The sequence below is a fragment of the Glycine max genome, chromosome 15 (assembly GCF_000004515.6).
Source record: "Glycine max cultivar Williams 82 chromosome 15, Glycine_max_v4.0, whole genome shotgun sequence".
In the NCBI taxonomy this organism is placed as follows: domain Eukaryota; kingdom Viridiplantae; phylum Streptophyta; class Magnoliopsida; order Fabales; family Fabaceae; genus Glycine; species Glycine max.
Window position 1 is genome coordinate 6,602,431 of NC_038251.2, and position 14,614 is coordinate 6,617,044.

The following is a 14,614-nucleotide window of genomic DNA, read 5'->3' on the forward strand; positions in this document are numbered from 1 at the left end:
AAGATACCAATAAATTATTAGTAAAAAAGAATTAATTAGAATAAATTAATGATAAAAAATTACATCTCTGTCTGTCCATCAAGACTATCTCCTTATGACAAAGATCTTTATCAAGGGATAATTACCGATTTAGGAGATCGATGTATGAAAAAATAAATACGACATTCAAAATTATACAATCATCTACCCATGTTTTGAATTAAAGGAAAAAAAGTGACAAAAAAACCTCAAAACGGTGGTAGCAAATGCCAAATGCATCCATCCTATTTTCTTATCTTGTGGGGGAAAAGAAACAAAACATGATGCACGCATGTCAAGGAACTGCAAAACAGTGTGGACTTTAAGCAAGTCTGAAATCATAACCGAAGAAAGCAAGAACGAACGAACGAAGGGCGTCAAAGAAAGGTGTACCTCAAACACTATTTCACTCACAAAGTCAAAACCAAAACAACACACAAGACAGAGCCAGCAAAGAGTCCCAACTTCCCCATCTATTACCATTTAAGCCTCATCTGAAAAAATGTAACAACTAATAACATCTCCCTCAAGCCATTCCAAGAACACCAAAATTGTAATTTCCCACAAAAGCTGAACCCTTCTTTTTTCGGTTGACAAGCCTAACCCATCTATCTTTAACCCTTTGCTTTACACTTTCCCTGCCACGCACGCAGCAAAGCAAGGGGAAACCAAACCTAACCCCAAAATAAATACAAATAAATAAAACGAATGGACCAGAATCTGCATGATCAATCCGTCAAACCTAGGAAAGTCATTGTCACGCAGGCTGCATCGAACCTCCTACGGGATTGAAAATTAGAAAAAAAAAAAAAAAACAACACAAAGTCGTAGGAAATTCAGTCCCTCTTTCTTTTCCTTCTTGTACTCGTACGCGGATTCGGCCCATTTTTTATTTCTCCATCCTCATCGTTTCTTCTTAACCCTTTGAACATTCAAACCCCCTCACCCAACACCACCTTCAACAACAACTGTTTCATAGTCTTTCTTTCTCTCTTGCGTTTCCCAGAATCATTTTCTCGGAAAATTTCTTCTCTCCCACCCCAGATCTAAAACTTCCGCAAGTTCTTATCTTTTCCCTTAAAAACTTCTGGGTTATTATTATTATTATTTGGGTATCGAAGATAACAACATATTAAATCCCCCAAGTGGAGTTCCAACGCGGAAACCCTAGAATTTCTTGAATGGCTTCAGGGGCAATTTTCTCGTCGCTCCGGCGGAGAAGGTCGCCGACGTTGGAAGCGTTTCTGGCCCCCGTTGACTTAAGCGCCGTTGCGTTGGTTCAGACCCTCATCTCCGTTGCCAACGAGATTGTGTCTTGTTTTTCGAAGCGTTGTTTCTTCTTCCAGCGCAAGAACTCGCGGTCTCTGATCCGAAAAGTTGAAGTTTTTCAGTTGCTTTTGGAGTATTTGCGTGATTCTGATTCGCGTTCTTCGTGTCTTCCACCCACGGCGGTGCTTTGTCTCAAGGAGCTCTACCTCTTGCTCTACCGCTCCAAGATTCTCCTCGATTACTGCGCCCAATCGAGTAAGTTGTGGCTCTTGCTTCAGAACCATTCCATATCTGCTCACTTCCATGATTTGAACCAGGAGATTTCGACCATTATGGATGTTTTTCCTGTTAAGGATGTTTTGTTGAGTAAGGATGTTAGGGAACAGGTTGAGCTCTTGCAGAAACAATCTAGAAGGGCTAAGCTTTTTATAGACATGAAGGATGATGCTCTCAGGGTTCGGTTTTTCTCCTTTCTTGATGAGTTTGAGAATGGAAGGCTTCCTGATTCTGCTGAATTGAGATCTTTCTATGTTGAGAAGTTGCAGATTGTTGATGCGGCTAGCTGTAGGTCTGAAATTGAGGGCTTGGAGGAGCAGATTGTTAATCATGAGGGTGACATTGAGCCTACTATATCTGTGCTTAATGGGTTGGTGGCTATGACTAGATATTGCAGGTTTTTGCTCTTTGGTTTTGAGGAGGATGAGCTTGGTTTTGAGAGGGGAAGTCACAAGAAGCCTAAGAGGAGGTTGATTACTCAGGAAATAGCTGAAACGTTTTTGACTGTTCCTAAGGACTTCTGCTGTCCAATTTCGTTGGATTTGATGAGAGACCCTGTAATTATTTCCACTGGTCAAACCTATGATAGGAGTTCAATTTCGAGGTGGATGGAAGAAGGGCATACTACTTGCCCCAAAACGGGTCAAATACTTGCTCACACTCGCCTTGTTCTGAACCGGGCTCTGAGGAATTTGATTGTGCAGTGGTGTACTGCACATGGAGTTCCTCTTGAGCCACCAGAGGTCACGGATGCGATGGGTGAAGCTTTCCCATCGGCCTGTCCCTCCAAAGCTGCCCTTGAAGCCAACAGAGCCACAGCAACACTTCTCATTCAACAGCTCGCTGGTGGGTCTCAAGCTGGGAAGACTGTGGCTGCTAGGGAGATTCGGTTGCTCGCAAAAACTGGAAAGGAAAATCGTGCCTTCATTGCAGAAGCTGGGGCGATTCCGTATCTTCGGAATTTACTTTCATCACCCAATGCGGTTGCTCAGGAGAATTCTGTGACTGCGCTGCTCAATTTGTCCATTTTTGACAAGAACAAAAGTAGGATTATGGACGAGGAAGGGTGTCTTGGATCAATTGTTGACGTGTTGAGATTTGGACACACCACAGAGGCAAAGGAAAATGCTGCTGCAACGTTGTTCAGTCTATCGGCCGTCCATGACTATAAGAAAATAATTGCAGGTGAGATAGGAGCGGTTGAGGCCCTAGCAGGGCTGTTGCAAGAGGGGACTCCAAGAGGCAAGAAGGATGCCGTGACAGCCTTGTTCAATCTTTCCACACACACAGAGAATTGTGTTAGAATGATCGAGGCTGGGGCAGTTACAGCTCTTGTTGGTGCTTTGGGAAATGAAGGAGTTGCAGAAGAAGCAGCAGGTGCGCTGGCCTTGATCGTTCGGCAGCCAATTGGGGCCAAAGCAGTGGTGAATGAGGAATCAGCAGTGGCTGGACTAATTGGGATGATGCGTTGTGGAACACCGAGAGGTAAAGAGAATGTGGTTGCAGCGTTGCTTGAGTTGTGCCGGAGTGGAGGCGCAGCTGCAACAGAAAGAGTTGTGAAGGCACCAGCTTTGGCCGGATTACTTCAAACCCTTCTTTTCACAGGGACAAAACGCGCAAGAAGAAAAGCAGCTTCACTTGCAAGAGTTTTTCAGAGATGTGAGCATGCATCTGTACATTATGGTGGATTAGGTATAGGCTATGCGTTTGCTGGCAATTCAACTACAACTAGGGATACCAGCTTTGCCGGTGATGTTTCAGTACCAATGTCCATTTCTGTATTATAGTGGTAATACTCCAGTATTTACTAAGTTCCCAATTTTTGTTGTAACTTGTAAGTCTTTACAGATTCTTTCATTGAAATTTAAAGCCATAAGAAATTATAGCAAAATCATCATGTATTCTAAGAGATCCACGAGTGTTGTTGAGCATTTAGCCTCAACACATATGTAATGAGTCAAATGATGTAAGAATAGAGATTGCTCATGAAAAAGAGACCATTTCTGGAATCATATTTGTTTCGTGCCCCCACTCCCATTTTTTCTACTTATTCATAATCGATCATGGCCATAGGGACAATAAACCACGCACATACGCAATCATATCATATGTAATTGGGGACATGTTTGTGTGTCACATTATCACTTTTTAATACCACAAATTCATAAACAATCTATGAATTTCATACACTAGTTGTGTTCATTTTTTTTTTGTCTCCAAAAGTCTAGTGGTTGGACCAGCCTAGTGATTTGTGAGTATTGAATTGGACCATAGTGTGAACATTTACAATATTTTTTTATGTTATAATTTAATAAAACGTGTTTTCATAAATTCAATTTGTTCTCCAGTCCTCAGTCAACAAAATGGGTGTTTTCAGATTGAGTTGCGTCTAGCTGGATATTGTGTGAGAATGCCTCAAATCAAACGTGATTCTTAAATTCTATAGTTAGCACAGTCCACTAAATCTGTTCCTAGAAGAATCTGAACTAGACTATATGGTTGAATGCTCTATTCTTTTGTCCACGATGGCATTGATACACTTTTTATTGGCATAAAGTTAAACGAAGGTAGATCACACAGATGAGATGCTCCGTGCCTCGAGTGTGTATGAGAAAGCATTCAGTTGGGGTGTGCATTTGTATCGTGGAAAGGTACGAGGGAGAAAATTCTTCGAGTAATTTTATGAAGATCCTGAAAAGAGGTTAGGAGGTAGATATTTCAAAGAGGGATATTATTCTCGAAATTAAAGTAATTGGCCCCTTTGAGTGGTGCAGGATAGTCATCAGACTCATCACTTATTCTTCCTTCCCATAATCATGACGCTGATGACCCAACCAAGTTTCCTCCAATCAGATTTTTTCCGTGGGTGCACATCACCACTGTATTTATAAGTTGATCACATGTTTCATTTGAAAAATAAATATATTTTATCAACAGTAACAGGTATAATACAAGAGATTAGTCTCTCATTGAGATTCAAATCCTGTTAAGAAAGTATATATACTTATGGTGAATTTGGTTGGAGAGAAAGTGAGAGGAAACAAAATTGAGAAAATAAAACATGACTTACCATTTTATTTTTTTTGTTTTGGTTGAAGAAAAGATGAAAAAAAGTTGACTTTTATAAATAAAAATTTTAATTTGATTTTTTCCCAATTCAAATTTTAAACTTTTTTTCTTCTTATTTTCCTTTCATCCAACAAAACAGACCATTAGTGTTTAATTTGAGGATACATGTGAATATATATATATATATATATATATATAATTTTTCATTTTCAATACCAAAATTTGACAATTTATTTTATTTTATTTTCTTTAAATTTTTTGTATAAGAAACGATTTTTTATTCATAATTTCATATAGGAAATAATAATTGTATTATTTTATATAATTTTTGGAGAACAGAAAATAAAATAAAATTTAGATAGGAATTTTTTAATTAAAAGAAAAAAAGAAACTAAAATAAAAGATATTTTTTCAAAGTAAACAAATTCTAATGTTTCTGCTCTATATTTTCGATCAAAATAAATAAATAAATAAAAAGATTGATTAGCCAAAGAAGAAGAAAAGGTGTTAAATAGAATTGAATTTTTCGCATGGAGAATATGGTGTTCAACGATTTGTTTGTAAGGTTAATTTATTTCCAACTAATGAATTGGTAATAATTTTAATTTATACGTGAGAGATAAGTAAAACTTGAATAAAAATTATTTTTATTAATAATTAAATTCAAATATTATTCAAATAATTTAACTTTAATTCCAATATATTAATTACTTATATCTAATTATTTGATATGATTAGGTTCCCATTGTTCTGAATCCCCTGTATTATATCTTCTTTTTACGTGCCTTATGTTTTATCTTAAATATTTACAAGATAAATCTTAATTTTGTGATTCAAAATTTCTTATAAATCCTTTCTGGGGTAGCTTGTTTGCTTCTACCATCGCTTTTTTGGGAAGTAATTGGAGCCACACTTGACTGTGGCTTTTCTAAGTGCTTGACTAAGAACAGACATATTCTATTAAAATCTAAATATCTGTAGACACGTTTTAATTTAAAATTTATAATAAAAATTAATTTAAATATATTTTAATAGTTTAAAATGACTATTATGAAAATTATTTTATCTAACTTTAAAACAAATTCTCTTAAACTTGTGGGTATGAATTAAACAGACATATATACATCTCATTTTAAAAAAAAAATTGTGTACAATAACATTAATGAAGTTTGAACCTATAATATCATACATACACATCTAATTGCTTAGATAATTCCATTATGAGCATAGTAGTATTCACGAGATAAATTTTATTGTACGGGTGAGGTAAGGTGAGATATGGCTTCACGAGACGAGTATTTAATATTCAAGACTAAATGAAAGACAAAGAAAGTGGAGGCACAGGGGACACAAATGAAAAACAATTGGAGATTCCGCCAGAAACTTATAATCAGAGAGACATGGTGGTGGTTAAGGTTGAGTAATATGTTGTAGTTGGAGAAAGACGGGTTGTTAATGGTGACAATAACACTGTATTATTAATTTCCAATTGCTTTATTAATGATTCTCAGCTATTAGTTCTAATTCGTTGCTCCATCATTTTGTCCGACCAAGAAGCAGGTCGAGTGGAGCGTCTTATGTCCCAACAATGGGTCATCTTTTGCTCATGAAAATCGAGTTTTGTTAGAGTTTATCAAAGAAAGGTAGGGATAAATATCAAACAAGAAGAGATAAATTCTAACGTGAATTTTGTATGAAGTGGTAGTAAAGTATCATCAGAATTTAAGGCAAATTGCCATAATTTGAACATAAAACTTCATGCGATTATCATCATGCAAACATATAGCATAATTATCTAAGGTTCTGTTTGAGGTGGTAGTAAATTTACTATCACTTCATACAAAATTTACTTTTTTTTAGGCGACATACAAAATTTACTACTAGAACGATGTGTGAATTATGATGATATAACTTGCCTTATATAAAAATCTCTCCTCTTCTGGATTTCTTTTTTAAATTCCCAAATTACGCAATCTTCAAAATTTATAGTCATGATAACATTGACACATATAGTATAATGTATTCCCCTCTTTTTTTTGGTATAGTTCTTAATCAGATGTCTAGAGTTATGTGTGGTTTTCATTTAGTTATATTTGGTCATCATGGGCAATTAGTTAATTTTGAATTTCTCAAAATACTTTTTTCTCAACTTTGTATATATCTTATTTATTATATCATAATTTATTACACCGTATAATTTATGAAATTTTAGTAAGATAAAACAAACAAGATAATAAGACTAAGTTCCCATAAAGTTAGTATTAGTAATATTTACATTTTTTATTGAAAAATTAAGCACACTTCTTTTATATTTCTCTTGCTTTGTAGTTTTAAAGGGTATTGATATGTGGTCTGTATACAAAAATAGAAGAAGTAAGTGTAATTTTTTTAAAAATAATGGCTATTAATGTGTGTTAAAAAGGAAAAAAAAATCCTCATTTCTCACTAAACTAATTTGTTGCCATGAGCAAGGAATGCTATTCCATCCCTAGTTTCCATTGCAAAATTTTATTGTTCCATGTGTAAAGGGAAAGGAAATAGGCTTACTCTTCCTAATAAAAAGGAATTAGGAATAATGGGGTAAATATAATTAATGTTAAACTCAGATGAACGGTTACAAACAAATTAAAGGATTTATTGAGAATAAAATTATTAATATATAAAAAAATGTCAAGTTTGTTGTTTGGGCAAATCTGAGATTAAGGACTTAGGGACTTCAGTTAATTTATATTAATCTAGAAAAAGAAAATGTATAATTTGATTGTGCAGTATATGAGGCAAATAAGTACTCTAGAATGGAATCACCCAGTTGCAAATGAGAGCTTATATTTTGCTTTCAAAAGCAAGAACAATAATCAGTTCTTCAATAATGGAATAAGAATCTATGACTAGGACAATATGTAAAAGACTAAAAGAACATTAACTCCACTATACACGGACAAAAATATGTTTACTGAAATGGAACCATCAGAGGGGATATGAGGCCATATTTGTTTCCCAAAACACAATCCATGAAGCAATTCTTCAGCAAATAAATGATGAACTGTATAACCCAAAAAAATATGAACTGAGAGCTAAGGAATTTGGAGCGGTCAATACAAATTTCTAAGCTTATAATAGTACCTCCTTAATAGTATATTTTAATTTCGACAGTTAAATCTGGTGGAATGTCAGCCTCCTACAAGGAGTTATATTATTAAGCACAGTTAGATAATTTGGTGACTTGGCGTCGTGGGCTCAATCACATTTTTTTATGGTAGACAAGCTTCTATCACAGTTTGTGGTCACTTGGATACCAATATGTCCATATTCATAGTCTTGACTCTTGAGCATGATCATCAGATTCCCGAACCACCTAGTAGTTTGTTTTCTTCTTCTTTATTCTGTTTCTGTGGACGGAGGGTAATTCAAGAAAGAGAAATTTTTTGGTTGTCCATGGTAATATTCCTGATCGAAAGTCACGGACAAATATCCGTTGAGTTAGGAAAATTTATTTTAGGAACTTACTTCTCTTAATAGATTTTTTTCATACACACTGAAGGTTGAACTCCTAATCACATGGATATATGCCAACCATACTATATTGGTAAAGGGCAGTTTTTCTGTTGCATAACAAATAATGACAAGTGTCAGAAGCCTACAAATCTGTTCCAGAAATATTAAATTAAACATAGGAGGATTAATTGTCAATTTGCATTGCGGAGATGGGCTTGTACTGTGTCTCTTTATAGACCATAGTCACGTTTGAGTACAATTGATGTCATCTTGAAGCAATAATGGTCATGTTCACAAGTTTAATCTGTATATACATTGTACATATTGAAAAGAGCTTATCATAGGCCCACGAAGACACCATAATGTGAAAGTAATTGATAGCCTTTGCTTATTGGGCTTTCTTTCTTCTCGAAACTTATTGCACTGATTCCTTTACTTGATTTCTCTAGGGCCAAGCTTTGTTGTTCATGGACCACCTACAGCTCGAATATACTTGGCTGCAGCAAAATTAAAAAAATGTTTGTTTTTTCAAACTACACTCTTAAACATACACTTTCTATTATACTCTTTTTTTTCTCTAAAGAATGTATCAAACTCTCCTATTAGTTAAAATCATTACAAAAATACAAAATAATGAGTGAAGTTTATTAAATAAAAAGTCAGGCAAACACAATTTTGTGACTTATAATAAATTTTAGTCAATAATAAAGAATATGTTAGAAAAAGTGAATTATTTCTCTCTCTCTTGTAACAAGTTCCTACGTTTTACCATTAGTGAAAAAATGAAGACCCCTCAGGCAGGAATCATTTGCCAACGAGTATGAAAAGAGTGGTGATATATAAATATTTATATTTTTTAAACACCTAATAAACATTTTTTCATTCTTTTTATTTTTCTCTTTATGTGTCAATTAATACATTGGGTGTTCATGTATTATTAGTCTATGAAAAATCATGACTAGTATTGTTGAATTGAGCCCGCACTTTCTTATAAATGCTTTTTGTTGCTCAACATGAAGGTGACGTAAGCATTACGATCTCCAAGTGTTTTACTTTAAAGTAACGTCTTATTTATGCTGCTGCAAATTTCCTCTCAAATATGACGGGGCTCTTTAACACCTTTGTCAAATTCATATCAACGGATGGATCCTTATTTTCCTTAAAACATGACTGTATAATATCACAAGAAGAAAAAATAGACAAATTTTGAAATGTGGAAAATTTGAGCGTTTCTTTCTCGTTCATTTAGTTGGGCTGGGAGTCCAAAAGTTTTTCATTACAGTGACCAATTATTGCAAAACATGTAGAATCAGCAGCTGCATGAAAGATAATCGGATTTTTCTGATGATATTGACAGGGCAGACAGGGCACTGATTCCTGCCTCAAGTTCCTCTTCCATCACACTTCTCATGTGTGTGTGTATATATATATATATATATATATATATATATATATATATATATATATATATATATATATATATATAATTTAATAAATGTAAAATTATATAAAATTAATTATTGTTATTATAATAATAATCATTAAGATTAGTTATTATAAAATTAGTTGTGTAAAACTATGTATTTGTTGTTTTTACGATAACGTACTGTTAAGATTATTATCATTTTAAAAAATATTTCGATTTTATGTGTAAAAATAATAAATGTTAGTTTTAAACAATTACAAATTCAAAGGAAGATTTTTTTAAACCTTTAATAAGTTTCCGGATCCGCCTGTGGTTACATGCATATCGTTTCATAAAAAAGTAGTATGCATAAAAAGGAAAGAACAATATTTCCAATTTGACCACTTCTCCAGTTTCCTTACTTTTTGGCACACATCAAACACTTCGGTTAGTTTTTCTTAAAGTGCTAAATACACTTTCAGGATCTAGATATACTCATGAATACTAAATGTTTTGTATTTAGCTAAAAATGAATGTTCCTTTGTGAGGGCTCTTCTAACGAACCTCTAATTTGGTGCTTCTCTTTAAAGGATCGGATTCTGCATTTACTAGCTAAAAGCTGCTTTTAATAAATAGTTTTATGATCAAGGGAAGAAAATTTCAAAGCAAGGCATAACTGTGGTAAGTGATGATTATCCATCTATTTCAACATTGGTTGAAATTTAGCAATTCCAACTCATTGCCATTATCACACCATTCAATGCATTTGAAGCCAATAGTTAACTTAATGAGCAAGTAGTAAGAACCTTAGCTGAAATAACAGTGATTTCACGAGCATAATTTTGACCTTCCGAACAGCGGGGTGTGAAATTAGAACCATCAATCATATATTAATGTTAGAGAATAAGTGTGAGATAACATCAAATAAAAATAAAAAGATTGAACATTATGTAAATAAAAATAAAACTCATAAATTTAAATTTTAAGATTTTAGATTAAAGTTTTAGCCCTAGTGTTCACTTAATTTAAATGTTTTAGCTAACAACAAGAAATCACCAAAAAAAAAAAAGCTAACAACAAGAAATTCAATAAACAATAATAAATATTTACAATTTTGCTCCTTCATACTGCCACACCGTTCTTCATGTTTGTCGTCATTTTACACAAGAATATATGCTAATGAAATAAGATTCACTTTCGGCCTTAATTAAAAGTCTTTTTAGCAAATATTGAGACATTCAATCAGCAATAAGAAAGATTTGAAATTTTGTTCCTTTCTTCTCTCTCTCTCTCTCTCTTTTTCAAGCAAAATAGCCTACACAACTAGTTAAATGGTTGCTACCATTCCAACCAGGTTGACACCCCATCAACCATTAGCAAAAAGTTGCACAGATGAATCCATATATTAATTAAGGAATAAAGAAAATCATACAAAAAAACCATAGGAGACATGAAACCAAACCCATGGGAGAGAGGAGCGAAATATCTAAACCTGTAATAGGGAAGAGTTTGTCTATCATGTACAAAAGGAATTGTAATGATGGAAGGGATGAAATCCCACCAACCAAAAGTATCTAAAGTAGTATCGTGAGAGACCAATTTATCTGCACAACCATTATCCTCACGATAAATGTGATATACAATGAAGTTCATAAACAAAAATGTATGGGAATGGATAAAATATTAACCTTCATCCTTAATTAAAAGACTCTTAACTCATGGCGAGGTTAGACTTAATTTTATTTTCTTCCTTGAAGTATTATAATAGTGATTTTCTATTTAACTAAATTTCTGAATAGATGTGAATTAATGGAAAGAGTTTTATATTTAAAGATGAAAGATAATATTAGAATAAAATTTCCAATCAAATTAAGGCATCACAATTACATATGATATTTATTTTATGTAAATAAAATTAAAAATGTTTGAATTTTGATTTTATATTATTTTTACCATACTTTTATGTATTGTATGTGATATATGAAAAAGTAGGCTTAAATGATTTTGCTTTTACTTCATAAAAAAATGTTTTAAAAAATACAAAATATATAAATAAAATTAAAATTTCAATAATCCTATTCATATTCCAGCCAATAACATCAAAATTAAAGGGGTACTACGATAAGAAGTGAGATATACAATTTTTTTTCTCTAAAAAAACTGTTATTATTTTTTTTAACTATTTTTTTTAAATAAAGATTGAGACATGAATTTTTCAACTAATCCACAAAATAAAAATTTGTGAGATATACGATTTTATTATTTTTAATAAATTTTAATTAATAAAACATTATATTTAAAAGTGTGTAAAGTAAGAGTGTAACATTTCTTTCTCCTCTAACCTCTTCTTTAATCAATGGCAATAAATTGTTAATATGTAACCATTACTCACTCCTTTGACCTTAAAACAGGCCCCCCCTCATTGGCACATAACTTTTTGCAAGTACAAACTAAAAAGCACCAAAAGTGGGTAAATGGTCACAGGTTTTGGGTTGTTGTGTCTTTTGAAAGACTGCAGAAGAAAACAGTAGGAAACCCACGTTCCTGTTTAACAACCCAACCGTCCCACTACTATGCCTCACGAGTTATGCCACTACGAAACATTATCTTCCACTTTGAGTTTTTTTCCTTTCTATTTTATTTCTATCTTCTACAAACTATAGTAAAAACCTTAACCAAATCAAAAGGAGGATAATCACCTTGCCTAAAAAGCAAATGATGAAGTGGGTAGGAAGAAAACACTCTTCAGCATCTTCTTCTTCTTCTTCTAGCTCTTCTTTCATTTCTCATGCATCTCCTTTCTCTTGGTTGTCCAAGTTGAAACACATGAGAATCAACTCAGAGCCTGCTGCTGGAAAAATGAAGCACAAGGCCAAGCAGAGTGGTTCACCATAGTATTCTTGTGAGTATGGTGATTTCTGTAGACAACCATTTAATGAAGAGAGTTATGAGGATAAGAAGAATGAAGATATTGGTGATGATGTCATTCCCTCCTCAACCTCAAGTTGCCTTGGTGTTAGAAGGGATGCTAAGAAACATGGAAAGAGAGAAGGCACACTCAAGTTAAAGGAGAAGGATAATATTGGTCTTGGAGAAGAAAGGAAGTTGCTGAATGATGGGAAGGTTTCAAAGGAGAAGGATGAGTACAATAGAGAAAAGGAATATGAAAACTTAAGGAGGAGATTTGAGAGGAAAGCAAAGAAAGTTTTTCAAGAGCAACTCTTGACATTAGGAAGAGAAGTAGAGGAAGTTGAGTTTGGATCCAGTAAAATAGTGGAAAAAGATGTGTTGCAATCTGAATCACCTAGAACAATTTGCACCCCAAGTACACATGCTTTTTCCTCTTCAGCAGTTTCAAAGAATTCTATACTTGGAAATATTATAGAAGAGATTGAGAAAACTGAGAGGCCATCTCACAAGAAAATGAGTTCTGAGAGGCAGAACTTGAAACAATCTGAGGAGTTGAAGGTAAAGACTAACAGGCAGAAGCAACCACATCATCTTCCTCCCAGCAGAGAACTTAAGAGGAGGAAACAAAAGCCAAGCTCTAGGGTCAAAATACATTCTCCAAGAATGGTTTCCAAGGTTGAAATCTGCAAAATAAAGGCTCTAGAAGACATGAAGAAAGCAAAACTAAAGATGAAGAAAGAAAGGGAGGAAATTGTAGAGGAAACAGAAACATCGGGATTAGAAAGCTTTGCTATGATTAAGTCTTCATTGGATCCAAAGCAAGATTTCAGTGATTCAATGACTGAGATGATCACGGAGAATCGGATTAGCAGGCCAGAAGAAATGGAAGATCTTTTGGCATGTTATCTGACTTTGAATGCAGATGAGTATCATGATCTCATCATCAAAGTGTTCCGGCAGGTATGGTCTGACATGAGCCAAGGTGGTTTAGGTATTAAACTAAACATGCAATGGAGTTACTATGAATAAAAACCTGTGTCCAGTTGACAGACTTGAACCCAACGTATATTCGTTCTAAAAGCATATATATGTTGTTCTTGCCATGCTTTAGTTTTTCTTGGAACTCAATATTCTCTCCATGCTTCCAAATAACTATTAATAGGAGTTCTTTCTTCATTGTGCAATGTGCATGGATATGTACATAACATGCACAAAGAACTCTTGTTAGTATTTGGAAGCATGGTGCAATTGTTGACAAACAATCACAATCAAATCATGATTAATAATCTGCCAAATGTTTGGCTCAGCATTATATTCAATCCGCATTTGGTAGCATTGTTTTTGGAAGTAGGTGTTACATTAGGAACCCAAATGACAATATTAGCTAACAAGAGTTAACGCACACACTGCTATGCACATCATGTATGGCTTTTCGGGAAGAAAGAAGGGAAAGCAAGGAAAAGAGATGAAATGAAATGATATTTATTGTTGTTTTTGTAAGAGCAATGAGTAAAGGAAAAAAATGCGAAGAGTATAAATACTAAATTTACATATAAACTTTTAGACGAGTAAATTTTTTAACCTCATATGGGGCCAAGAAAACGTGAACTGTCAGGGCTACCAAGTGGACTATTCCTCCCATTTCTTCACTTCTCCAGTCTCAACCAAAAATAAGAAGAAGAAAAAAAAAGATGAAGAAGCTTTCTTCCTCTCCCCTTTCTATGTCTACCCTTTATCTCAACATTGCATAAATTTATCTGCTTAAATAAAGTAGTATGTGCGCTCCTTTGGAGGCACTCAGTGCATCAGTGAAGCCTCTATCCATATGTCAAACAACGTTTCTTTTTCACAGTTCACCAATGCTCCCTATGTGACAATGTGTACAGTTGTAAGTGTCACCTGATATGTTGAATTAATATTTTGAGATAAATAAATGATACAATATGAAAAAAAAAGTATTACATATGACCATTATCAAAAACTACAATATATATGTAAGTAAGAGAAAAAGGGAAAACTACAATTCGAGGGGGGAAAAAAACAATGTGAAGAAATTGGGAGCTATTGGTGCCCCAATACACAATTTGGTTAAGTACAACTAGATTCTGCATCCAATTCACTTGCGGATACAAGTTACAATGCCTGAATATGGTACTTGGGATAACTGTTGAA

At 33.9% G+C, this 14,614-nt stretch overlaps 2 protein-coding genes across 2 annotated transcripts; both read left to right on the forward strand.

Moving 5' to 3' along the window:
* Positions 1–738: 738 nt before the first annotated feature.
* Positions 739–3,575, forward strand: LOC100783749 (U-box domain-containing protein 17). The gene has a single exon (XM_003545996.5). The coding sequence runs from the start codon at positions 1,200–1,202 to the stop codon at positions 3,348–3,350; it is 2,151 nt and encodes a 716-aa protein (XP_003546044.1). The 5' UTR covers positions 739–1,199; the 3' UTR covers positions 3,351–3,575.
* Positions 3,576–5,948: 2,373 nt separating this feature from the next.
* Positions 5,949–13,611, forward strand: LOC102670537 (transcription repressor OFP5). The gene is made up of 2 exons (XM_026125757.2): positions 5,949–6,047; positions 12,428–13,611. The coding sequence occupies exons 1-2, from the start codon at positions 5,949–5,951 to the stop codon at positions 13,469–13,471; spliced, it is 1,143 nt and encodes a 380-aa protein (XP_025981542.1). The 3' UTR covers positions 13,472–13,611.
* Positions 13,612–14,614: the final 1,003 nt, after the last annotated feature.

Excerpts from the sequence above, each read along its gene's own strand:
- LOC102670537 (XM_026125757.2), top strand. The coding sequence starts at position 5,949 with ATGAAAGACAAAGAAAGTGGAGGCACAGGGGACACAAATGAAAAACAA. Across the intron at positions 6,048-12,427 it reads GAGACATGGTGGTGGTTAAG|TATTCTTGTGAGTATGGTGA; the intron begins GTTGAGTAATAT and ends GGTTCACCATAG.
- LOC100783749 (XM_003545996.5), top strand. The coding sequence starts at position 1,200 with ATGGCTTCAGGGGCAATTTTCTCGTCGCTCCGGCGGAGAAGGTCGCCG.